The 26,202-nt window shown below is 45.9% G+C and overlaps 1 protein-coding gene across 1 annotated transcript in view; it reads right to left on the reverse strand.

Moving 5' to 3' along the window:
* Window positions 1-2,954: 2,954 nt before the first annotated feature.
* Window positions 2,955-26,202, reverse strand: part of CKMT2 (creatine kinase, mitochondrial 2) — a 35,711-nt gene continuing 12,463 nt past the window's right edge. The window contains exons 5-11 of the mRNA XM_053931737.1: window positions 25,700-25,795; window positions 16,733-16,954; window positions 14,201-14,286; window positions 11,430-11,553; window positions 9,058-9,192; window positions 7,923-8,048; window positions 2,955-3,175 (exon numbers count right to left, since the gene is read on the reverse strand). Of these exons, the coding sequence (XP_053787712.1) occupies window positions 3,056-3,175; window positions 7,923-8,048; window positions 9,058-9,192; window positions 11,430-11,553; window positions 14,201-14,286; window positions 16,733-16,954; window positions 25,700-25,795 (909 nt within the window). The 3' untranslated portion in view covers window positions 2,955-3,055. The remainder of the gene's footprint in view (window positions 3,176-7,922; window positions 8,049-9,057; window positions 9,193-11,429; window positions 11,554-14,200; window positions 14,287-16,732; window positions 16,955-25,699; window positions 25,796-26,202) is intronic.

Raw genomic sequence — 26,202 nt, forward strand, 5'->3', positions numbered from 1 at the left:
GGTTTTTTGTTTGTTTGTTTTTGTTTTTTGTTTTTTTTTTTTTGTTTTGTTTTTTGGGTTTTTTTTTGTTTGTTTGTTTTTTTGGGTTTTGTTTGTTTGTTGTTTGTTTTTTGTTTTTTTCTGATTGTGTCTATCTCGGACCGAATCTCGGTCACGAAATAATCTATTTTTATTAATTCTTAAATTCGGCTTGATCATTTTTTACCTATAACATCTGGGTCTGTTCCAATGTTTGACCACCTTCGCAGGGCAGGAGGCCCTCTCTGAAAAGTAACAGGAATTCCCAGTGTCCCGTCCTGGGCCTGTTGCCTCCTGTCCTGTCACTCTGCACCCCCAAGGAGAGCCTTGAGCCTGGTTTCCCCTGCTGCAGACAGTGGTGGACATCACTGAGCTGCCCTCTTAGCCTTCTCCTGCCAGGCTGTGCCTCTGCTGGACCCCTTGAGGTTTCCAGCAGCCCGTTTCCCCTGTGAAGTGCTCTCCGAAGAGCAGCCCTGCTCTCCAGCTCTTACGCAGTACCATCAGTGGACTTGTGATAAGTTAGAGAAGACTCTTTGTTCATCCAGACAGAAAGGAGAAGATAACAGAAAATCAAAGGAGAAGCCTTGTGTAAGATAACAGAGAGCCAAAGGAGAAGCCTTGTGTAGATAACAGGAAATCGCCAGACAGAAACTAGCTAGTATGTTGATTACTTAAGCTGGTTGTGTAATTAGAACATATAACCTTATAATGAAAAGACCATTACAGGGCTGTGGACTTTCACCGAGGAAGAAGAGAGGAGCCTTCCTCAAACGACCACCAGAGAGTAAAAGAAGACGCCCTAGCAACAGAGTGCTCAAGCGCAGAGTACACCCAGAGATACCGCAGACACGGAAGAAAAAAGAATATAAAAAGACTGCGGGAAGGGGGAAACGGTGTGAGCCGTTTGTGGAGCGGGGACTCCCCGGCTGCACCCAGCGCTGTTTGCTTGCCATCGCTTGCTGTAATCAATGAATTTCTGATTGACTCTCGAAAGGCTGAACAAATTATTCACCTCAATTTATAACAGACTGGCTGGCTGAGTGATGCACCTCATCCTCCAGGCTGTCGCTGAAGAGCCATCAGCCCCATACCAGCCCCTCAGGAATGCTGTTAGCAAGTGGCAGCCCGCTGGACATCGTGCTGCCGCCCGTCAGCAGGAGAAAAGCAAAATACAGGCTAAAATCTGAGGACACTTGTCTCACAGTTGGATTTGGTGTTGAGCTGAGAGTTTTGGAGAGCTAGCAGTGCAGCCTTTCCAGTTTTGCTTATTTGCCACCAGCAATAGTCTGTTTCCCTCCCCCAGAATTACTATTATTAACCACCATTTGGAAAGCCAGCAGCAAAATGCTGCGGAGCGTGCCCAGCATAGATGAGGAAGTAACAGTAATCACATGGAAGCTCCAGCCTGCTCTACGCTCAGCAGCTCTCCTTGTGAGCCAGCCCACCATGCTGCTGATTTTCAACAGCAGCTAATTCACCATCTAGCTCTCAATTAGCTTCCAATTGTGAGTTTTAAAGTCTGCAGACAGTTATGGGCCAGCAATCCAGCCACAGCTCTGCAGATATGACTCACCCAGGGACCTTCCTGGGAACTGCTGTTCTGGCTGTGAAACACTGAGTTTCCATATGCAAAAAAGAAGCAATCAGTGGGATTGTCAGCACTTGCTGGTTGGGGTTTTTTTTTTTGTTTTTTTTTTTTTTTTTTTTTTTTTTTTTTGTTGTTGTTTGGTTTTTTTTGTTTTGTTTTGTTTTCTTTTTGGTTGTTTTTTTTTTTGTTTTTGTTTTTGTTTTTTTTTTTTTTTTGTTTTTTGGGTTTTTTTCACTGTGCTGCTGAGCACACGGACCATGGGTGAGCATGGAGATGTCCCTCGGAGTGGCAGCACACCCTCAGGGACTCTGGGGAGTGGCAGCTGAGCCAGACCCCGTTACCTCTGAGGCTGAGAGCTGCAGGAGGGGACTGGAGCTGGGCAGCTTTAGCTGGGATGCAGAACACCAGCAAACTGATTTGCCTGCTGGGTTTTGGGCCAGGTTGCTGCAGCCCAAGGGCACAGGGCAGAAATGAGGAGGATTTCCGTACAGGTAAATATGTCCAGAAGTGCAGGTGCTTCACGGAATTAGAGATTTGTGCTTTTTGCACATCTGAAGCGGTACTTTTCTTGTCACCAACCAAGAAAGGGCAGCAGACCCCCAAAAAGAGCATCCCAAGGTGGTTCTATGGGTGCACCCTGTTGGGGTCCAGGACATCCCTCTGGCTGCCCTGCCTGTCTCCAGACCCTGGCAGGGGGCTCAGGGACCCTGGCATGAAGTCAAAAACACCTGTGGCTTCGATTTAGCCCGTGGGAAAAGCCGTCAATTTTGTATGAGGAATTACAAGTCACAAGGGTTTGAGTAGTGTGGTATTTGAATTAACAGGGTGGAAAATAGAATTTTGGGGTTTTTAAGATAAGGGGTTCAGGGGACAAGATGGAGGGATTTGTGTGTGTCCTGACCTTGGTTCCTGTTGTTCTTGCCCTCCATGTCTTGCTGTGCTGGTGACGCTTTTCTATTGGTTTAAGGTAGAGACCCACTGTCCAACATAGATCTTAGGTATTGGTACAGGAGCTGTAAACATGGCACACGTAGTTTTGAGTGTATAATGTGGGAGCTGCCTGAGGCTCGGGGCAGATGGCCATGGCCTCCTTGCTGGGCAGAGCTGGGCAGGTCAGAGAAATAATGTTTACAGATAAGGAGAAATAAACAACGTTGAAGAAGCAATCGGACTCATTCCAGGCTCCTTCTTTGGCTGCTTTGGGCTAGGGAGAAAAGACTCTTTCCAATCTCAGGGTCACCCTGACCTTCAGAACCCCGAGGGAAATCGACACACCCCGGTAAAGCTGCGCGCAGACCACGTTGTGCCAGCGCAGCCAGACATGGAGGAGACCTCAGGTGTTCAGGCAGTGTTTTATTACACAATGCATTTATACAGAGATGTACAGGGGTGCCTTTCCATCAGAACGGCAGCCACGTTCACCCTCAGCTGCGGCCATCACCAGCAGCTTCATCTCCTGCTGAACTGAGGCAGGGGGGGTGGCACCTTGATGTCTTGGCCTTTTTCCAGTTTCTTCTCGCAGTCCACGAGGTAATTGACCCCGTCGATGACAATCTGGACTAGTTCCACCTACAACAAGAAGAAAAAATGTGTAGTAACAGAGGGTTCAGCTCATCTGTTAATAGAGGAGTTGGCTTGTGCTGTCACCAGATTGGGCAAAGCTGAAAGTGAGGAGGGTCACAGACATCACACCTCCTCTGGCTCAGGGACTACAGGTTGTGCAAAGCCACAGTAATTCCCTTCTCCTCTTTGCCCTGAGCAGAGGAAACTTTCAATTAGGTCCCTAAAGTCATTTCCACCAAACTGTGCTCCCACAGGAACAAACCAACCGGGCAAAAGTCCCTGTATGAAGTGTTCAGGTGGGAGCTGAGGGACCTGTTTCAAACATGACCCCGAGAGGGTGCAGGGTGTTGCTGAGCAGGGACGCCTGTCCCAGAGTGTTCCCCACACTGCACTGAAACAGAGATTTTTAGAGTTAGGTTAACAAAATGAATTAAGCATTTATAATTTAGCTTGTAGAGTTATTTGTTGAATTTTAAGCTTTTACTTAAGGAAACCTCTGCCTGATGCAAAGGGCATAGGAAAATGCAAATTTCTAGAGCTTCTTGCATAAAGAACAATACCAGAGGAGGCAAAGAACCCAGATAAAGAAGCTCCTCTGTCTCCAAGCCCATCAGGACTGACAGACCTACTCAGATAAGCACCAAAGGACCAAAAGCGCACGCGCAGAGAGGAAAAGTTCAAAAGTTCAATCATGAGGAAGACCAAAATCTTCAGCCTCAGGTCTCAGGTCCACTGAGAGACCCCCGTACGACCACCACAGCAAACCAGGCGTGCCCAGAAGGGCGTGGACTCATTTAGCATGAGAGGCGAGGACAGGCGGGGCCAGGGGTTGAATGTGCATGAAAAAGTTGTGCAGTGTATTGCATATGGAACAGCTTTGGGAATAAAGGTGTGGGTCAGACTGAGGCTCGGGGCACAAGTTTTGGAGAGCTGTCTCACCTGTGATGGGTGCTGGCATACAGACCCACTTCATAACTACCCCAAGTTATGGAGTCTATTTATTTATTCCACGTATTGCTTCAGCACGAGGGTGAGGACACCAGGGCAGCTGTGCTGTGAGTGATCAGCCCTGCCAGGCAGTGCTTGGTGGAGCACTAAAGTCCTTGCTGTGTCCCCCCAGCTCCCAAGCCCGAAACACCCCATGCTTGCAGGAACCTTTGTGTGAGCACGGAGACATGGAAGGAATTGGGAGGGATGCTGGTGCAAGGAGAGCACGAAGGAGCCTTGCTGCCCTGGTTCACACCAGCCCTGAATGCTGCTGGGGGCTCAGGGTGGTGTCCCTGATGTGGCTGGCACTGGGAGGAGGGCAGGGCAACCAGGGGCATTCACAGTGCCTGAGGGGGCTCATCAAAGCCCAGCTGTGCCCGTTCCCTGCAGATGGCCATGGCCCTGTGGGGTGGTCCCACAGCCGTGGGGAGCAGCCTCTCTGTCCTAGCACACAGCTCAGGACTCATCTGCACCCAGCACTCCTTTGCTCCCCGCTCCTCAGTTAATGCCTTGGGATTTAGGTTTTATATTTTTCAGACGCTGTACTGCTTTAGTGTATAATTCTAAACTCCACACCCTGCCAGCTGCTGTTCTCCTGCTTTATTCAGACAAAACAATTCCTCTCTAGGCCTGAAAATCAAGGACACTGTATTGCCTCAGATGCAAACAACAGTGAATTGAGGGGGGGAATGCTTGGAGAAAATTACTTAATTACCTGAAGCTGGAGTTGGAGGATTAACCCCTGATATGCAAATGGACCAAACTTTTAACTCTATGAAAAACTTGTGACCATTGTCCATCTTGGGTGCAGCCTCTGGGAGGCTTTTGATAGCCCAAGCTGTACCTATTGAAGGCCTTTAATAAACACCAAGCTTTTATTCTCTTAATCTTGTCTAGCCCCTGTTCTCGGCAGCCACTCCAAGGCATCAGAGTGACACTGCCAGGGGTGGGATTTGCTCCAGGCCCAGAGCAGCACCAAAATTCATAATTCTGTATGTCAGGGGTGGTGGTGTCTTCGTAACCTGTTTCAAAATTGCTGGAGAATAAAAGGGGCCTTGTCCCCAGCAGACAGGTGACATTTAAGGACCACAGACCCTGTGGCACTGTGAGGCAGCAAGATAAAGCTGGTATTTCTTAATCTCCATGAAATGGTTCATTAGCAACCTTTTAATGACTGGCTTGTTAAAACCAAGTGTGAAGACTAACTCCCATTGTCTCTTTATTGTGACAGTTGCTGATTTTCAAGGGATTTGTTTTTACTATAAGGCATTTCAGTGGCTTAGCAGTTTATTGTATTGTCTTTTACAGACTAAGTGTGTTGGGAAGTCAGAGGTCTGAATTTGCAGCCTCCGTAAGAAACAAATTTCATATTAAGTTTGCATTGACCAGTAACTGAAACAGAGCAGGAATACAAACAGTTTTATCTTGCACCTTTGGGAACATAATTCAGTTCTGCAAACACATTTACCACATAGTGGCATTTATTTAATTATGTACTGGAAAGAAATTTATCCTATAATAAAACTTTTCATATCCACTTGAGTATGTCTTGTCTTATTTAGATTTCAGAATCTCCAGGGTAGGGTTTGTGTCTTATCTGTTGCCTTAATCCTTTGTAGGAGGCATCACTGACTTCAGTGGAACTCTTCATATAAGCAAAAATTTGTAGGCTTAGGCTGTCTGTCAGCAGGACTCAATTCATCATGCTGTGTAATCCTTTTTTTTTATTATTAATGTTACTTTAATATAAAACACACATGAGATGATGTCTCAGGTGTCAATAGATGTGTTTGTCACAGGCTGTTTTGGCAAATAATACAGCTTATTAGTATTTCACTCTTACTCACTTTGTTTCCTGTTACTTATTTCATTCTGGATCCAAGGGAACACAGGTGCCTACATCAAACTTCGATGTTTAAGATTTCCAGACATCTGTCCCTGGCTGTGGGGACATTCAGAGGCATGTCTGGATCAGAGAGCACAGGTCACCTGGCTGGGCTGGAAGGGAAGGCACTGTGGGCTGGGTTAACGTTGTTGTCACCCAGGTGCATTACCCCAGGGTTATATTTCTGTTATGAAAACCCACCCAGAATGAGGCTGGCCCCAGGTCTTGGGCTGCAGCACCAGGACCAGCCTGCATCCATATCCAGCCTGCCACAGCCATGGGGTTTGGCCCAGTCAGAGCTGTGGGAGGAGGCTGCAGCTCCTGGCCAGGGCTGTTTCTCCCCATCCTCATTAGCTGTGCTCTTAGGAACTGCTCTGGCTCATGAAATCATTGAGTGTGAAGCTGGAACGAGGTGTGGGACCGGAGCTGCCAGGAGGGCAGCAGCTGCTCCAGGCTGCAGGGTCATTTCCACGCTCTGGCACTACAAATGTTCCTTCTCACTGAAATGGCTTTGCAGCAAATGTCCGGGGTGCACCCATCTGCTACAGCCTGTGCCCTACGGGGAAGGCTCGGGGCTCACGATTCAATCTTTGCCCTGATTTCAATCCCTGATTTAAATGCATGTCTTAGGTTGCAAAGCAAGATGTAAGCAGAAGTGTGTATTCCATCACTGTGTTAAAACCAGGTGGGGCCGTTTTTTCTTTATGTCTTCCACAACCTGTCCACCCTCCAGGAGATATCTTCTGTTCATGGGCTATTGATTATTAATTATCTTCTGATCATGGGCCATTAATTATTAATTATCTTCTGTTAATGGGCGATTAATTATTAATTATCTCCTGTTCATGGTCATTGAGTGTCCCTGCATGGCTGATAAAATTCCATCATCCCATGGGGAGACGCTCTGCCCAGGGGGAGGAGCCAAGCATTCCTACCTGGATACAATCTGAGCTTTGGGACACCACAGCAGCCTTTGCCCACTGCATTCCCAGAGGAGCAGCTTTCTGCCCCACTGCATTCCCAGAGGGAGCCCAGGCCCATCCACACCAGCCCTGGAGCTCCAGAGGAAAACTCCAGCCTTGTCCAGGATCCTGCTCCAGCAGAAGCACAGCTGGCACTGCAGGAGGGCTGAGCCCCATGGAATGGGACTGCTGCCACCACCCTGACCCACAGCCTGCCAGGGCCTGCTCTGACTCTGGCACTGGTTTGTTTGTACTATTGCATTTATATTTTAATTTTCCTAGTAAAGAACTGTTATTCCTACTCCCATACCTTTGCCTTGAGAGCCCCTTAATGTGAAAATTACAATAATTGGGGGGGGTTTACATTTTCCATTTCACATGAGGCTCCTTCCTTCCTCAGCAGACACCTGGCTTTTCACACCAAGACAACACAGCTCTCTTGTCTGAGAGCCACAGAGGAGATCTGAAAACAGCCCCAGCTCCTCAGTCACCATGGGGTGGAAGCCTTGTGCTGCTGTGTAACCGTGGAGGAGGTGTGTGGCTCAGTAGTGAGAGGAACACAACACCCTTCACCATGCCTTGCTTTAGTGCCTCAGTCCCTGGGTGGGTTAGGACTCCGTGCCTGCTTCCTTACATCACCTGCATACCCTCATGGAGATCCTCAGCACGTGGCCATAATTTGTGCAGCTTGCTCAGGGTTGGGTTTGTTCACTGCCAGGACAGGAGCACCTAACAAGCTCTTCATGAACGTTAAAAGTTTTCCTTTCAGTGAGCATTTCCACTGGTCCAGATTCATGAGGAGTAAAAACTGCCAAGGATCCACTGAGGCCAGCAGAGGGAAACTGGCCCATGTCAGTACAGATCTGAACTAAAAAGCAAGGGGAAAACAGAGAAGGGAACCCCAAAAAGAGCAGTTTACCTCTGAGCGACCGAGGCGGTCCAGGTTGGAGATGTCATAGATGTCAGCCACAGCTGCCGTGTCCACCCCGCCGGTGCCACGCTTCTGCAGGCGCAGGTTCTCCAGGATTTTGGAGAACCTGGGGTCCTGCCAGTGAAATAGAGATTTTTTTTGTTAGCTTAATTTAACAAAATGAATTAAGCATTTATAATTTAGCTTGCAGAGTTATGCGTTGAATTTTAAGCTTTTACTTAAGGAAACCTCTGCCTGGTACAAAGGGCGTAGGAAAATGCAACTTTCTGAAGCTTCTTGCATAAAGAACAATACTAAGGGATGCAAAGAACCCAGATAAAGAAGCTCCTCTCTCTACAAGCCCATCAGGACTGACAGACCTACTCAGATAAGCACCAAAGGACCAAAAGCGCACGCGCAGAGAGGAAAAGTTCAAAAGTTCAATCATGAGGTAGACTAAAATCTTCAGCCTCAGGACCACCAAGAGACCCCCGTACGACCACCACAGCAAACCACGCGTGCCCAGAAGGGCGTGGACTCATTTAGCATGAGAGGCGAGGACAGGCGGGGCCAGGGGTTGAATATGCATGAGAAAGTTGTGCAATGTATTGCACATGGAACAGCTTTGGGAATAAAGGTGTGGGTCAGACTGAGGCTCGGGGCACAAGTTTTGGAGAGATAGCTCACCGGTGCCGGGCGCTGACATACAGACCCACTTCATAACGACCCCAGGCTGTGGGGGCTGTTTATTTATTCCGCTTCAGCAGGAGGAACAGCGTTGAGCTTCCTGCCTTCCACTGCATGCACTGGGCAGAGCCACTGCCATGCTGTGATCCTCACGGCACTGCCACAGGGACAGGCAGAGGTGGAGGGTTTTCTCACTCCTTGGGTTACAGCCCCTCTTTGTGGCTTCCCGCCCCCCCGCCCCCCGCTAAGCAGATTGATTTCCATGACAAATACAGCAATTTGCAGCATTACAGCAAGCTCCTTCAGCCTATCCCCAGGACCTGGTTACACACATCCTTTTAACGTGCATTTGTCATAAGCTGTCATTTCTCCTCTGCTCCTTTACATCCCAGGAGAGCTGGCTTATGTCACATTTAAATTATGTCACATTTATGTCACTTTTGTCCCTTTTAAGTACCTTGCTGAGCCTGGGCAGCTTGACGTGGACTCCTGCACGAAGCCCCGTGCCCAGGTTGGAGGGACAGGTCAGCACGTAGCCCAGGCGCTCGTTCCACATGAACTCCCAGCCCCGCTCCTTGATCAGCCTTTCCACCTGGGTGGCAGCACAGGAACGAAACAAAAAGGGCAGCATTTACAAGGGTCCTGTCGTAAGGTGCCAGTGGAGTGGCAGGGATTTACACCCCGGTGCAGTCAGCTCTAGGTGTGATACAAATGTTTGCACTCCTCAGGCCCCAGGAGGATTTCTTCACCGCCCTCTCGTGACTGCTAATGTGGGAAATGGGTTTGTAGAAAATTCTCAGGGCCTGGCAGAAGGCCCCCACAGTGTGCAAACCTATGCAAACCTCGAGACAAGAAATGCTGGCTTAGGAATGCCATGGAACAGGAATAGGACAGACACTGCTGAGAGAGAGATGGAGCCAGAAACAAACTTCAAAAAGTGGAGTCACAAATAAGACTGGATACTTTGGAGAGACAGAGCTATGAAAGGTGCATTGTAGTGGGACCCACGAGGGGTAATTTTAGATTATTGGCCTTAAGGCACAGACAGCATGGTGAGCAGAAAGCTGACAGGCCAGGAAACACTTAGAGTGTTTTGTAATTAGGAAATGGTAACTTCTGATTGTGATGGTGTGAATTATAACACCTGCATTGTCTCACCCTTCTCAAGAGACTGAAAATGGAATAAGTTTTTAAAACGCCTCTCAGCTGCCCCATCTCTGGGTCAGAAAAAAGTATAATCCAAGAAATCATCTTGCAGACTCTTGGTCACTTCACCAGAGAACTCCCTGTCGTGGAGTTTTGGTAAAGCCTTGGCCCATGGAGCCACATCTTCACTTCAGAGTTGTGGCTTTTGCCATCTGTTTATAACTCATTAATTTTTGGACAGGTTTGCAACACAGGACTCCAAAGGACTCAAACACTACAAAGCAAACAGAAGGAGCTGAGCCTGAGTTTTGTGTAGTTTTCTAGCTGATGCCATGACTCCTGGAAGAGAACATTTGGCCTCTAAGTGCCACGCTTCCATTATAAGGAGACGACACAGCTTTTAGATAAGACTCCTCATTTACAGGTCTCTGACCAGAATTGACAGGAGAGTGAAATAATTACCAGCAGGAAAATCACAATGGTCTACTGCCCTCTGAACAACCTGGTGCTCTGTTCACTCGTCTGTGCTTGGGCAAACCCAACACAATTTCAGCTGAGTTCTCATCTCCCCCTGAGGAGAACTGGATGCATAAAACCAGCTCATGCTCACAAGACTCCTATGAATATTGCTGAATACTTCAGGTCTGCAGGAGGATACAGAATAAATTACTCTCCCGAGATGATTTCTGTGTTTTTTGAGGGCAACGCAATGGGCGGTGGGAAACCAGACCTGATTTGCTGCCCCAGGGACCTGCTGAGGGCACAGCTCCCAAAGCTGCCGCACCACTTCCCACATCCATGTCCAGAGCCTGGCATGAGCTCAGCTCAACAGCAGAGGCAAAGCTGGGAACAGCACCTGGGGGCCGTGTCACCTGGGCCACCACCTGTGCGCTGCTGAGTCTCACAGGTGTGCCTGGAAACCCACCCTGGGAACTCTCAGTGACCACCTTGGTGCCAAGCACAGCATAAATCAGATGGATTTGTTTTTCTGTGCCCCAAAACCCACCGCAAGCCCTAACGCTAACCCAAACCATTCCAGGGTTCCCTGGTATTACCTGTGGGGCACAATGAAGTTGTATTTCTCTGGTAAATCAACTTTTTTTTTTTTTTGTGCCAGAGCAGGGGCTGCACTGGGTCCAGACCCAACCTGAGTCATACCTGAACTGTCTGGGCAAAACTGTTTTAACCCACACCCTGTCCCAGGAAGCCTTTCTTATCACTGTGATTAGCTATACCAAAACAATACCCAGGAGCCCTGAGTACCAGTTCCTAGCATTTTAATCACAAATCCCCGTTTCTCCCCAAAATAGTGGGTCCTAAACCCTGAGTCCTGCGCACAACCTCAGCAGCCTCCACTCTGCTCCCAGCCTCAGAAATAAGAACCAGGAGGATGGGCCAAATAAAGTCCTCAATCAAGCAAATCAGACAACGCAAATAAAGTGCTTCATTTATTATTTCCCACTGTCTGCAATGGCAAAAAAAAAAAAAAATTATTTATTTTTCCCTACAACTCAGCTAGCAATCTGCCCATATTTTCTGCTTTAGCTGTGTTGCTGTGGGTTGTTGTGTGGACTGATGTGACTTCATTTCACTGCCCCTGGAGATGTCAGCTCGGTGGGAACCACGGTAAGCAGGGGTGACAGCAGTGAACAAACAGGAATAATGAACTCACTGAGACACTACCTCTTTTAATCCACGGCAGAACCTTTCGAAGACACGTTTCATGTTGCCACCCTTCTCCATTGAGATCACCCTGGTGTGGTCCTCCTCATTAATCCAAATGAGAAATGTCTTCTCATTGTTGTGCCTAGTCAAGAGGGGAGGAAAAAAAAAATTTAGTATCTTTAAAAAGGCAAGTCCTGAGAAACAATTCTCAGCTTCCTTAGTTTTATCACAGCCTTTCCAAGCAGGAGAGATGTTAAACATTCATAATCAAACTGCTGTCTGGAGTGAGGGACTGGGGCTGGTTCCAGCTCTGGATCCTTCATGCCTATGGCATTGCAGGGCCTCTTGGGCACAGTGTGAGGAGAGTTTTCTGGTCACATCATGCTGCTGTGGTCCTCTAATGCTTTTTCTCTTCAAGCCAGGTCTTATAAGCTCTCAGAGGTAAGCATTATACCTTTGATAGCTCAGCTACCTCAGGTGGCATAAAAGAAGCAGGATGGCTCCTGTGACAGTGTTGGAAACAAAAAGTTTTAATAAAAGGCAAAATAAAAAAGCTCTTTACAGAGAAAAACTGAGCCAGGGCAAGAGGTTCTTGCTCCTGCTAAAACACTTCACAAAAGCGATTAACTCTTTTGTTCTCTTCTTTTTCTAGGGAATTGCCTAGGTGGGACTTTTTGGCTCCTGTCCAATTGGATGTCCTTAAGTTTGAGGTGAAGTCCCCAAGGTCCTCTGAGGTGTCTTTTAACCAAACCGAGGAAAGAAACTTCTGGGCTTTTTTCCTTTTTAAGGAGACAAAGGGTAACTTGTTTACTCCCTCAACAGGGGGCACATTCCTGCAGTCCTCCATCAGGAGCACAGCTGGGGATGCAGCCAAGGGAGAAGCCAAGCTCTGCCCCCTCTGTCCTCAGGGAAGGGTTCTACTGCTCTCAGAAAACCCAAACACCTGCATGCTGCTGGGAGCCAAGTAATGTGTGCTTACTTAATGTTGTTCTCCCCTGCCTCAGTGTCCCTGGGAGCACTGGGTGTCTGCATCCCTCAAGGGATGTGTCTGGGATCCCTCAGTGACCCTGCCAGAAAGGACAGAGCCCCTGAGAAACCCACTCCTGCCCCAGACAGGCAGTCAGGGCTGGCTTTGTGAAGTTCTCCTGGCTTTTTCTCTGCTTGGCGAGTCTCCTACTACTGCCTTCCTACAGCACGTAGGTGGTGATGGTGGGATCAGACTCATTTGTGCCAGCAGTGAAATATCACCAGGTTTAAGACACATGAAAGGGAAAGCCCAAGGTCGCCGAGAGCCTGAATTTCAGCTGGTCTTTTGCAGCGTCTCCTTTTTTTTTTTGCAGCTGGAGCTGGCCAGTGCAATGCTGAGCAGGTGTAAACATCCTGTGCCCTGACGCTGGGGTCAGGCCAGGTCCAGGCACCTCCTCCTCAGTCATGCACTAATGCTGAGGGAGGGTTTTATAAATAGCCTGAGCTTGGCCTAACTCACCTCCCCTTTTAGTTCAGCGAGTGTCCCCACTGCTGCCAGGACCGTGCATTTAAACTGTGCCATTGCTGACAGTGCTGTTGGTGGAAATGGTCCTGCAGCCCATGACAAGGACAGGGTGGAAATCATCAAAAGCAGAATTATTTCCACAATGTGCACACTTTTTGATAACAATTTTTTTGCAAGAGAAAGGCAGATTTTCAATATGTGGCTTACAGAAGTACTTTCCAATCACACTAATTTTTTTTTTTTCATTCCCCGTGATATGCCACATGTAAAAGAAGCCAAAACCCAGGTCTGTTTTTTTTTCAGGAAATCCCTGGATAGTAATTATGCTACTGGTACTTCTGTTTGTTTGTAGAGACAATGAATGGGTGTCCCAAGCTTTATCCTTTTCCTCTTCCTCAGACTTCACTGGGGACTAAAGAATCTGCACCTTGTTGAATCTCACAGGAAGCTTGTTGAAATTAAAAAAAATCCTCACAGTTTTCCAGCAGGTCACTGGGTTTGGGGGTGACCAGGTTTCACACTAGGCAGTTCCTCAGAATGCTTTTTGCCTGTTTTTTCAGGGTCAAAGCACCTGGCAATGCCTGCAGTGCAGCAGGCTGGATGCAGATGCTGTGCACTGCGCAGCTGCCCCATCCTCTGCCGTTGGTTTGGGCGCTCATCTCAGAGCTGTCACCCCTTCATCTGCACAGCAGATGTTGCATTTGGGCCCGATACCAAGTGTGTTGTTGTGGCAGGCACATCCTTCTCTCTCTCAGGATTTTTTCACAGAGGAGCGCAGAGAGAAGAAAGAGAAAACAATTTCTATTCCTGCTCCTTGTTTTTCCCATGTGGAATGTGTCTGGAGAATTGTTTCCCTGGGGAGATTGCTTGGTTGGATTCTGGTGAGGATTGTTTGGGCCTGGTGGCCAATCCAACCCACCTGTGGCTGCACTCTCAGAGAGGGTCATCAGTTGTGAGTTAGTTAGATATGGTGTTAGAACAAGTAGGTTTGTAGTTTTAGCATCTCCTTTTTAAGTAGTATATTAATGTATTATAGCATAGTTATAATAAAGAAATTATTCACCCTTCTGAACTGATGCTGGACATCAACATTTCTTCCCTGTCTCCTTTTCATCCAGCTCATTTGGAAGGAAAGGGGTGCTGCTTTCAGCATGGGAATTAAAACCTTTCTCTTTTTGAAGGAAACTGGACATGCTGTGAGTGCGGGGCCAGAGTGCTCGCAGGGTTAGCACAAGCAAGGAGGTTTGTAAGGTGATCTTTGGGCAGGACACAGGACCCTGCAGGACACACAACCTACCAGATCCCTCTGGCGTCCGGCCAGTCACGGGCCATCCCAGCACATGTCAGCAGAGGGGACACGGGCTTGTCGAAGAGAAAGTGATCCTGGGCACCAGGACAGGGCCAAAGAGACAGAGAAAACAGAACAAAACTCCAGTTTAGCCAGGAAGCACCATAACGCTGTACATGTTTTGTGAAGGCAGTGGAAGCACAAGGAAATCACACAGTACAGCCTGGGAACCTGGTTCCTTTGCTGGAAACTAAAATCTCTTTACTCTGATTTTCTTAACTCTCGCAGATGCTCGCTGACACGTTTTGCCAAAAACATTTTTCAGATGCAGGGAGGGATGGGTGCTGGGGCCTGAGTCCATGTGGACACACCAAAGGATGCTCTGGAGGACCTGGCTCCAGAGGTCTCCTCTGCACTCAGACACATTTCAGCATAGGAGAAGTCAATGAGTTCTTAAAGACTGGGGAAAAAAAATAACAAAGGCCAAACAAAAAAAAAAAGTGCTAGTTCTGAAAATATACTTCTCCAGCATGGAGATTTAGATATTTATTCTGAGCGTGAACTCAAGGTAGGAATTGAATCAATGCTAATCTCAACCTTTTAGAATCACAGGCTTGTTATGCTCCTTAACAGAGATGCTATTTGTGACTCAATAAATGTAGCATATGCTGTGCCACCAACTTGCCCCATGCCTAATAGTTTAGAATTTTTAAAGCAATTGCTTTGGGTTTTTTTTCCCTCCAAAGAAAATAAGTATTTTACATCGATTTTCATGTGTGTGCTAAAAAACTATTATTTCTTAATTCCTTGAACACTGCCATATCAAATGTTGATGGATTTTTGCTGTTGTTGGTTTTATTCTTTTTCTTTTTAAACCTAGAGCTTAACTAGAAATAGTGAGGCAATCTATCCAGAAGGCATATGACAGTGTAGGCACATTGATGTGCTTTACATCATTTTTCCCTTAATGAAGAATATAATAATTATTATTATATTCTTTATTTCACCCAGCTTTTAATCTTTGAATGCTTTGTAATGGACACAGTGCCTGCAGAACTCCAGCCATGCAGGAAGAAAAGGTGTAGAGTTCTCTTTATTCTTCAAAGGGACACCAAATTTCCTTCCTCAGCTTGCTCCACTTGACACTTTGCTTGAAAGAGAAATCCCCCTTTTTGCAAGAAAAAAGCTGTTACCTTTCCTCATGAGCTTATGGCCCAAATCTGCAAAGCACCAAATGCCTTCTGTGCTGAGTGCAATTCAAGTAGCACTGTTTTATCTCACTGAAATAAACTTTGATCTTACAGAGCTGAAATGGTGCCTCTAGAAGCTGGCAGGAAGCCTGATCCCACAGAGGTGCCAGGTCCTGAGGTGCTGGAGGGGTAAGCAGTGGTGTGAGGTAAGGAATGAATCTCAGGTTACAACATCAGTGCCTGATGCCTACAAATTTACATTATCATGAAACAAAACAAAACGAGGTGAAATGCTGAATCAGTGAAGCCTATTCCACTTCCCCCAGGATTTAGCCTTAAACCATGAAGGAATTACATTTTCCACGCTCCTGTTTCAACCTCTACTTCCTGAGGTGCTGTCTCCTGCTGAAAATAAAACCTGCAACAGGCCATCAACATCTCGTCAATAAACATATTACCAGGGACATTCAATTAAAAAAGTTACTGACCTTACATAAATTCTTAACTCCTGGTTAATCCAGACACCCTGTTCCAGGGTTATAAATAGTTACCTTACTTCATCAGCTCCCCTTTGGTTGATGTTATGGAATAATGTGCCATGAGTATAGCTAAGAGGGTACAGCCACTCCTTTGGGTACTTAAAATGCACATTCAAGCTTTGTTTGACATGTCACATGCTGTGACAAAATCCATGATGAAAATCCTTGTGTTTCCATCTGTGTGACAACGAAAACTCTTGTTATGGGCCTGGCCCTTCAATTCCTTGAACACAATGACAGGACTGGGAAAAGGTCACCTGTGTGCAATAGGCTACGGCCACTTTAGGGGAAATTAGAATTAGCATAGTGTTCACTCATGAAATTGCAGCCAAATTTTGGGAAATTGGAATTAGTGTTATTCTGATATAAAAAAAAAATCACAGGCAAAGCTCCCCACCCCCACAGAACGCAACACAGATACCATGTAATGCCTATCTCAGTGTAATGCTTTTAGTTAGAATGGTTAATATAGAAAGAATCGCCGTTTGCTCAAGGAGATGACCAAGGAAAAGTCCTGAATTGACCTGCTTGCTCATCCAGAGAGGTGGCACCAGCCACGTGGATTTGATTTGACACTGGCCTCACTCTCTGGAATATAAATCCTCGCCTCAGACCTGCACAGTGGTGTACTTAACAGAAGCAGCGACCCGGGGTGGCTCGCTATGCCATTAAAAACACTGGCAGGCCATTAAGCACAGGTTAATGATGCGGTTATCCTGCCAGGCTCTCTGCAGGGAAGCGCGTTCCCGCGGGCAAGACGGGGGATTAAGCCAAAGCCGAGCCTGTGCGGGCGCTGCCGGGGCGCGACTCACATCGATCAGCTGCTGCTGCTCCCGCTCGGTCATGCTGGTCAGGCTGTAGTACTTGCCGGACAGGTCGCCGCGCAGGCCGGAGAGCGCGGTGACCACGACGTTCTCCACCTCCCTGCGCTCGGCGCGGGTGCAGGCGGGCGGCAGGCTCAGCCCGCGGATGCTGCGCCCGGTGCGCACCCGCGACGAGAGCACGTAGCGCTCGTCGAACTGCCCGTGGGTGATCTGTGGTGGGAAACCGACCACGGGACATTAATTCTGAAGAATTAAGAATTTTAGGAAAGTTAAGATGATGGTTAAATTAGACGTTGCTGAGTTAGTGGAAAGTAAGAGTTACTGCTCGTAGTTAGCAGTAGCCGGATCTTAGACAAGATATCCAGGATCTAGTAACTCATTGCTTGTCAACTTTATGTTTGGGTAGCTGTGCTTATCACGTAAAACAGAATGTGATAAACAAGATTTCAGGGACACAAAAACAGTTGCAAACTTCCCATACTTGAGGAATCCATTGAACACAGGAAAAGCACAAGGATTCATTTGTCACCTATGCATTGAAAAGGTAGAAAGGTCAGAACGAGGAAGACTTACTTTACTTCCTCATTTTGGAGACCCCTCCCCAAAATGGACCCCCGACTCATTTCAGGGAACAAAACTACGCATGCTTAATAGCCTTTTTGCCAATTAGCATACGAAGGGAGCAGAGGAGGTGACAGGGATATGAATATGCATTCATATTTTGTGTATTCAAAACTTCTGTAAATAAAAGGGCTTTGTAAGACTGTGACTTCTGCAGTGGGCTTTAGGGAGTTATCCCACGTGTTGCCCGACCATTGTAATAAACACACACTTTCTAACTTTAAACTGTTAGAGAGGTTTTGTCTGTCTCAGTTGGATATTGATATTAGATCGATGTTCATATTTCAGTAAATCAACCGGATTGTAATATATGGCTTAGAATAAATTCGTGCTCAGGACTAAAAAATACAGTATCCTTATGTAATATATGTTATAAAATAATTCGTGCTAAATGAAATTAAAAACCTCAGCATTTTGTGTGCTAAAGCCAGTGTCGGGCAACAAGCAAGCTAAGTGATAGAAATTCCAAACACCAGGAAGACACTGTCCCCAGAGATGTACATTCCAAAGGATTTTTTGTCTGACAAGACCCCAGATGGAGGCATTTTTGATAGGCATCAGCAGCAGCAACAGACTAAGTGATAAAGATCCAAACACCAAGGAGACACTGCCTCCAGAAATGTATATTCCGAGTGACTTCTCTCGTCTGACTAGACCCCTGCAGGAGGAATTCTGATAGGCATCATCAGAAGCTTATCCTGGAAATGTTCACCTGACAGGATTCCAGCAATTTTCCACCGTTTCCGGGAAAACACAATAATATGCTAAAGAAGACCCCCTTCCAAGCCCCAGAAACTGTATAAAAATGGACCCCTTAGAACTGACCCTCAGAGACCCACGGGGACTTTGGTGTGATAGAGGCCAAGTCCTAAGTCTCCCCAACACTCATCGCCTGGCTCAGAGTGGAATCACTTGTGGCCCCTTTTTTTTTTTTTTTTTTTCTTAATTTATACTTTGATAATGTAATCAATTTCTTTAATTATTAAATCGGAGCATTATAACACCTTTTAAATGGAACCAAGTGACGGGGAAAAAGCAATATACACAGGATGAATTCCTGCCTCGAAAGATGGTTATTCTGAAGGATTATTCTATCCAGAAGATATGCCTTGAATGATAAGATGAATATTCGTCGCCAGAACACGATATTTGAGGGGATTACTGTCTAACAGGATTTCAGCAATCAGAGCATTCTGGGAAAACCTCCCGGAAGCACCACAAGAAAAGAACAAGCATTGATACATGAAAAAGGACAAAAGGAAACTGGAGGGCCCTCCCAGAATCCTGCTAAGTCTGGAAACAGTATAAAAAGACCCTGTGAAATCAGTACCTTGTGAACTGCCAGGGTACAGTGCTGCATAGTGAGACAGAGTGAAAATTTGACACGGTAGAAATCCATGTGGATTTAGGTGAAATGTGCCGCTTTGAGCTTGCTAGCGTAAGTAAAATCTGTTGTTTAGTCTGGTAGCTTTGCAACACTAATAAAACTGCCCCAGCTGGGGAGAAAGAATGCGAATTTCCAAGCTGAAGAGAAAAGAGATAAGAAAGACTCCTCAGACCTTGAAACAGGGCAGAGTGACCCAGGAGTTCTTTCTGTACTTTCTGACAAAAAACTGGGTACAAGTGTAACTATCTGCAAGTGTAACGGGAAATCAGCAGAATGAATATACATGAACCTATTGCAAAACTCTATGAATATGTAAATTAGTAAGGGTAATAAAAAAGGATCAGGAGTCCTCAGGGGCACTCATGTCCTTTGAAGGGGAACGATCCCTCACATGTGCCCAGCGCTGTAATAAACATACCGTCCCTACAAATCTTCATTGGAATTGTGGGGTTTTGATTTTTCGTCTGTGTTTCAATAGTCCAGACCCAGCTCACCCAGCACCAATCACCTGGCTCAGTGCTGATTTGCCTGTGGCTTTTCCAATTTTATTTTGATTTGTTTTAATAAATTCCTTTAATTATTAAATTGACTGATTCATTTATAACAGGATAACAACTGGCTTTCGCATTTATGTATTAGCCTGTGCACGTCGTGATTATAAGTATTTAGGAATAGTACCAATTATAACTCCTTTTAGCTGTGTGAAAAGTGTTTTTGTGAGTCGTGTCAGTTGGCAACGGAGCCAGCAAATACTTGTGTTAAAAACGGGACCACACTCCCAATACTAAAAGTGATTTCAGAACTTATTGTAATAAAAAGAAAGGCCTAAAGCAAGGGGGGAAGTGGGATGAGCAGGAGCATTCCCGTCAAGGAATCTGGCTCTTCTGAGCAGCGATGTTCCAGGTGGAGCAGCACAAATTCAGGGGGTCAGATGCCCTCTTTTTATCCTGTTTTCTGTCCCTTTGGACTGGTTTCTTTTTGGATCCTTCATTTGTGTGAAAATGCGTATTTTATGATTGGCTCTTTGCAAATATTAAATTATTAATTATTAAATATTTATATTAAATATTAAATATTAAAATATTAAATTGAATACTGTATTATGTATTATGAATAATGTATTACGGAGGGTTATTTTGTAATACTGTATTGATCCTTTTTAAGTAGTGTATTAAATATAGTTTTCGGTTACAACATAATGTTAAAATAGAAACTCTGTGATGTAAGATTTTTTTTAACTAGCTCAAGAAAGGGATGAGATAATCAAGAAACTCTTCACACAGAGATAACAGCGACAGGAAACCTGAAGAGTTACAGCCTCCTTATCAGAAAAGACAAACATCCTTCCACCTTCTCTCCTCTTTATGGAACCACCAGGATGAAGGGGAAGAAGCTGACAAAAAACAGAAAAATTCTTAATTTGCAAGGAATTTATGCACCATGTATGAGATATATGAATATGCAACAGGCTGTTGCTTTTAAGGGTTGTTCCTTTGTTCACAAGGCATTTTTTTGGCAGCTCAGTGCCCAAAAACACCTGGACATCCGAAATTCTTTGCTTTTTATTGTCTCCTAGTGTCCTAATCCTCACTGTCCAAATTTTTATTACTCTAATTTCATTACTATTTTTATAACTATTTTACTACTAATAAACTTTTAAAAATTTGAAAGACAAGTGATTGGTGTTTTTTCACAATTTGCATGAAGGTTTAAGGTGCTTGATTGGCCCATTACAGCTCTGTCCAGGCTGTTTCGCTTCGCGTGGGGGTGGTGCACTTTACTTAGGTGTATTATGTTGAGTACAGTATTTCTGACAACTACCCCTTTAAATCCCTTTTCCCATAACCAAACCAACACATGCTTAACAACTATCAACTATTTCACAACAGTTTCTAGCCTATTTTTTAACACTTGGATCTGCTGTGTCGAAAGTGGGCGCGTTCCCTGGGATAGCTACAAAGAAGCTTTGAAACTTTCTGGCCAAATAGCCAAATAAAGCATCGAAATAGAAGAAGCCCAGTAGAGTAAAAGAGATGAGGTAGCCAGATGACTGACACTTAGAATAAAATAGAGGAAGCTGTGGTAAAGCTGAAGGGATATTGCAACAAAATTACTAAAATGCTTATGAATAATAAAAAGCTTGTGTGTGCTGTTAGTGGAGTGGTGACACCCCAGCCACCCAGCATTGCTTGCTTGCCTTCTTTAAAATGGAAGATATAAAAATAAAATTCATTTTGGCTATCAAAATCTGATATCAGCTGCTTGCTAGTATAATATAATCTATCAGCCTAAGTGTGCACTGTGTTGCTGATAGAAATAGTAGTGTAATGAATATAATATCTATGTATCATTTATGGAAATGACGGTGTGATGAATGTACTGTGTTGCAGGCCTTAGCAAAACATAAGATGTGAAAAAGGCTTTTGTGCAACCAAAAACAGTGTAAGACCATCCACTGACCAACCTGTCCAAGTGATAGGATAACCCTGACACAAACCAGAGCACCGGAGCACAATTAGAGAATATCATGTTAAAATTAAGGAGGACAATTACAGAATAGCATGTTAAATGTAAGGAGGACATACTAAATCCTTATCAGAGGATGTGAAACAGCAGGATGGGAACACAAGAAGAAATAAAATATATTGCCCTGACAGCCAGGATGTCATGCAGATAAGCTGGAGTGTGAAGAAGTCAGGCAAAGGTGTTCCCAAAACATCAGAAAGTTCGGAAGAATGTTTGAATAATGCATGAAACACATGAATATGCATGTATAAACACATGTATAAACATAACACTGTCTGTGTACCTCAGTGTGTTCTTTGGCTGCTGGCTGGGATCATCCAGTGCTGGAAATATTGTCCTTTTTTTTTTCCTATTACTATTATTATTAAACTTTTAAAAACTCTAAGCAGTGAATTCTGTTTTTCACAGGTGTGTTACAAATGGCCATGGTGCAGTTGGCTTTTGCTACAGCTGGTTTTTGTTGGAATGCATGAGACAGAAGCTTGTCTGAGTTCCTCAGAGGGAGAGATAAATGCAGGGGCTGAATTAAAGCCTTTAGAGAAAATAAAATATATTAAGCCACATATATATGAAGTAGAAGTGTAAGTTTAAGTAAATAGAAGTATAAGTCTCAGTTTTAAATAAGTAGAAATACATTTTAAGTGCCTTAAGAAACTGTGCTTGCTAGTAAAGGCCCTAAGGCCTAGGTTTAAAGTTCAATAACTTAGTTCCAATCTTAAAAAAACATACCAGAACATTGCTTGCATTTCTAGGTAGAATAAAGGCATAGCAGAACCTTGCCACTAGAATAGATAGAGCTGTAGCATAAATAGACAAAAATTTTCACATAAATAGATAAACTTACACATAGTTTTCTAGGTAAGAACTGACACCACCTTCGTGCTACTTTTGCACATTAGAATTAAGTTTACATTGGTTTAGAAAGAATGTTTTGGAATCGTGTTTTTAGCTGATTGGATGTTCTTATGAATAAAAACACCCTGTATTGGGGTGTTTGGCATGAAGGGAAAAAGAAGAACCACAACAAGAAGCACAAGAAGAAAGAAGATGCAAAAAAGACTGCCTGCCTGCTGCTGCATCTTCTTCTCCTTCATCATCTTCATCATCACCAAGAAGAAAGAAGCCTGCTGCCTCTGCCCTGGACTCTGTGCCAGAGAACAGCCTTGCAGCTGCAGCTTTTGCTTGGGACTCTATGCCAGAAAGTTTTTAGCTTTTAACACCTTGAACTCCTTGCCTACGAGGCTGATGTACTCATGCAAAAAATAACTTTATAGCAACCAACAGCTGCTCGTGCCTCTTTGAAGACCCGAGGTCCAGCTAAAGCCCGACAGGTTTTAGTTATAAAACTGTAATTGTTTGCAGCTAACCATTGCAAGTTTTAAACTGCTTTTAGGTATGGTGAAATTTGTAAAAGGAGAAGCAAGGCTTTCTCAAGGTGTAAGCGGGCTTGCGTAAGGTGTGCTTTAAGGTATGTTTGATATTGCAAAATGTACATCCAGGACAGCATAAGCAGAGTGTTGGAGTCCAGTTCATCCCTCTGGCTGCCCTGGCTGTCTCCAGACCCTGGCAGGGGGCTCAGAGACCTTGGCATGAAGTCAGAAATACCCATGGCTTCGATTTTAGCCGGTGGGAGAGGCTGCCAACTCTGTATGAGGAATTACAAACCAAGAAGGTTCGAGTAGTATGACAGGTGAATTGATACAGGGTGGAAAAGCAGAATTTTGGGGTTTTTAGAATGTAATTCAGGGGTACTAGATGGAGGAATCTGGTGTGTCCTGGCCTTCTTCTCCTTCTCCTTGCCCTCCACGCCCTGGTGTGATGGTGACACTTTTCTGTTAGTTTAAGGCAGAGATTCACTGTCTAACATGGGTGGTGGGCATTGGCACAGATCTGTAAACATCCCACACGTAATTTTGAGTTTATCATGTGGGAGCAGCCCGAGGCAGAGGCAGACTGCCATGGCTTCTGTGCCAGGCAGAGCTCGGCAGGTCAGAGACAGAATGTTACAGACAAGGAGAAATAAACAGCCTTGAGAACTCGGCCTCACGCACTCCTGACCTCTTCTTCAGCTGCCGGGCTGGGGCACAGGGACTTTTACGATTTTGGGGTCATTCCAAGCAAGCAGACCCCAACAGCAGAGAAACAAAAACCATAAAAAGAGAAGTACCAAGCTCAAATTAGCATCAGAAGACCATCAGAAGACCACCCTAGGCTGCCAATGCCTGCAAATTACTGAATTGTGCAAAAACTGCAAAAATTTGAAGTGAGACTGTGGTTAACGAGCTCAGAATAAATCTGTGCAGTCATCCAAGGAAGGAACACAACTGTGACATTATAAAACACTGCAGACTAAAGAAGTAGGGGTGTAGTGGCTTTGCCAGGCACCCAGGCATCTTTTGCTTTATGTATTATCCCTTACTATCATTTATTAATCCCTTTTATTATAATTTATTAAACTTAAAAATTTTTAAAAGGTGAGCTTTGTTTCTCACAGTGCACACCCAGCACAGCCCTCAGGAGAACCCAAACCCCAGTGTGCAGGAGGAGGGGCAGCTCTCTGCCCAGCCCTGGCGTCCTCTCCACCAGGTCACAAACACCCAGGACACAGGGAGCCCTTCCAGGGCTTTGGGCACCAGGGGATGTTTTTAGCAGAAATGACTTTTTCTGGCTGAATGAACGTGTTGGACTAACCAGCTAGTCCTTCATGGTCCCCCAACATGCAGGAATACCCATGGCTTTTGGGAAATATGGATATGGGCAGAGGCAGAGGGCCAGGTAAGGGAGATCCTTTGGAAGAGGGCAGCTCAAAATGAGCTGAACCACTCTGCAGCTGAAGGAAATGAAGGAAAGTATTTCCTATGAAGGAAAGACTGAGCTGCACTGCAAGGTTTGACCACGTGTATGTGGGGATACAGGATTCAACTCCTGCTTTCACTCCATGCCTTAGAGCCATGCTAATCTGAGGAATCCCAGCCCAAGGAATTCCACACACACCAATATTCCAACTGAAATCTCTGTACAAAGCTCTGTAGCATGGGGAATAAGCAGGAGGGGCCAGATGTGTGCATGCCAGCAGGGCTGCCACCTCACTGCCATCACAGGGACGTGGAGGGACACTCCTGTGACAGGAGAGCTGGAGTGGAAGTGAGAGGAATGATGGGCTTGTCTTTACAAACAAGCTGTGGGTCTGCTTGGCACTGAGAGATAAAAGAAACAATGGGAAGGATTCCACTGACTGATGAACGGAAAAAGATATTTGCCTTTGCAACCAAACTGCAGGTTGGCTGATAAATGAAATTGGACATTTGAGAGATGAAAGAAACAATGGGAGAAAACCCTAAATTCCATAAGAATTAGAAGTTAAAAGGGAGGGTTATACATTAGAGGAGAATCTTTGGTATCAGATATTTCAGGAAGTCTGAACCTCTCAAGGACCTCAGCCAATGGGGAAAGAGAGAAGGGAAATGTGGCTGGGAAATTGGGATAAAAAGGAGGCTGCATCCTCCAAAAACTGGAGAGACCCCAGGGGAATGCCCCATGGCCTCTCCCTTTATTCAAATACAGTAAAAAGACTCCTCTGTCTCCTTTTTGGACATAAACCTCTGGTGTTTGTGGGTTAATTTTCCTGACAGAAGGATACAGGAAAGGGAAGGCAGGTAGGGGAGATGAGGACGAAGTGTCACCCTTTAAAGTGGTGATCAGCTGGAGTGCAAGATCACAGACTGGACTGCAGGAGAGCAGCCCTCAGCCTCTCCAGGGATCTGCTAGGCCCAGCACCACGGGATAAACCCCTGGAGGGAACAAGGGGCTCAAGGATGCTGGATAATATTCATGGATCAACTCGACCAAGCTCAGGAGTGATCCATCCCAAGAAAGAAGGCATCAGGAAAAAACATCAGGAGGCCTGTGTGGATGAGCAAGGAGCTCCTGAACAAGCTCAGACACACAGAGGAAATTTACAGGGGGTGAAAGCAAGGACAGGCATCCTGGGATGGGTACAGAGAAGCTGAGGCTGCCCCTGGATCCCTGGAAGTGTGCAAGGCCAGGTTGGATGGGGCTTAGAGCAGCCTGGGGCAGTGGAAGGTGTCTCTGCCCTTGGCAGGGAGTGGGAATGAGATGGGCTTTAGGTCCCTTCCAACCCAACCTATTTTCTGTTGAATCCATGATCTGTAAGCTCATGAACAGAACCCCAGTGCCCAGTGAGGCTGCGTCCCAGGTGTTTGGTACAGCTGGCACTGATTCCCTGCTGAGAGCAAGGGATGCAGCTGACAGGGCCATGACTGGCGTCCCAATTTCCTTAAACACAAAATCAGGTCTTCACAGCTGAATCAAGAAAAATGAAAGTACTGTTGCACACAGCATCATCAGTGGAAGAAGCAGCTCAGAGCCTTTCCTGCCTCCTTGTTTTATTTCAGTCCTACCTTGGATGCATCCAGGTCCGTGTAATGCCTCATTGTCCGTGGATCGTAGCCATTATGCCTGGCTTTAATGACAGGGTCAAAAATCTCAGCAAACACCTGCGGAGGCAAGAGAATCTAGAGAGAGTCTGCAGCATCACAGAAACACATCCTCACAGCAGCTCCTGTCTGCAGTTACCACAGACAGGGACCCGACAGCCAGGCTGGGGTTTGGGGCTCATTGCCAACCAAAACACACCCCCACGGCCACTTCCTTCTTGGCTCTAAGCCATGCAGGAGCACCCTGAGCCTTCCCTGCTGTGGGGACAGTCCTGGCTAGAGCCACCGGGCTCAGGTGTGCCCCAGCACAGCTCCCTGCAGGCGAGCAGCAGTGGCACATCTGCACAGGCACCCCAAAGGCAGGGGCTGAGAGTCTGGAGATGGCAGATGTCCCAGGCCACCCTCACGGGGACACTGGGGAGGCTGCAGAGGAACAGGCAGCCCTGCAGGTGCACGAAGGAAGCAGA

Source organism: Vidua chalybeata, chromosome Z (genome assembly GCF_026979565.1).
Source record: "Vidua chalybeata isolate OUT-0048 chromosome Z, bVidCha1 merged haplotype, whole genome shotgun sequence".
In the NCBI taxonomy this organism is placed as follows: Eukaryota; Metazoa; Chordata; class Aves; order Passeriformes; family Viduidae; genus Vidua; species Vidua chalybeata.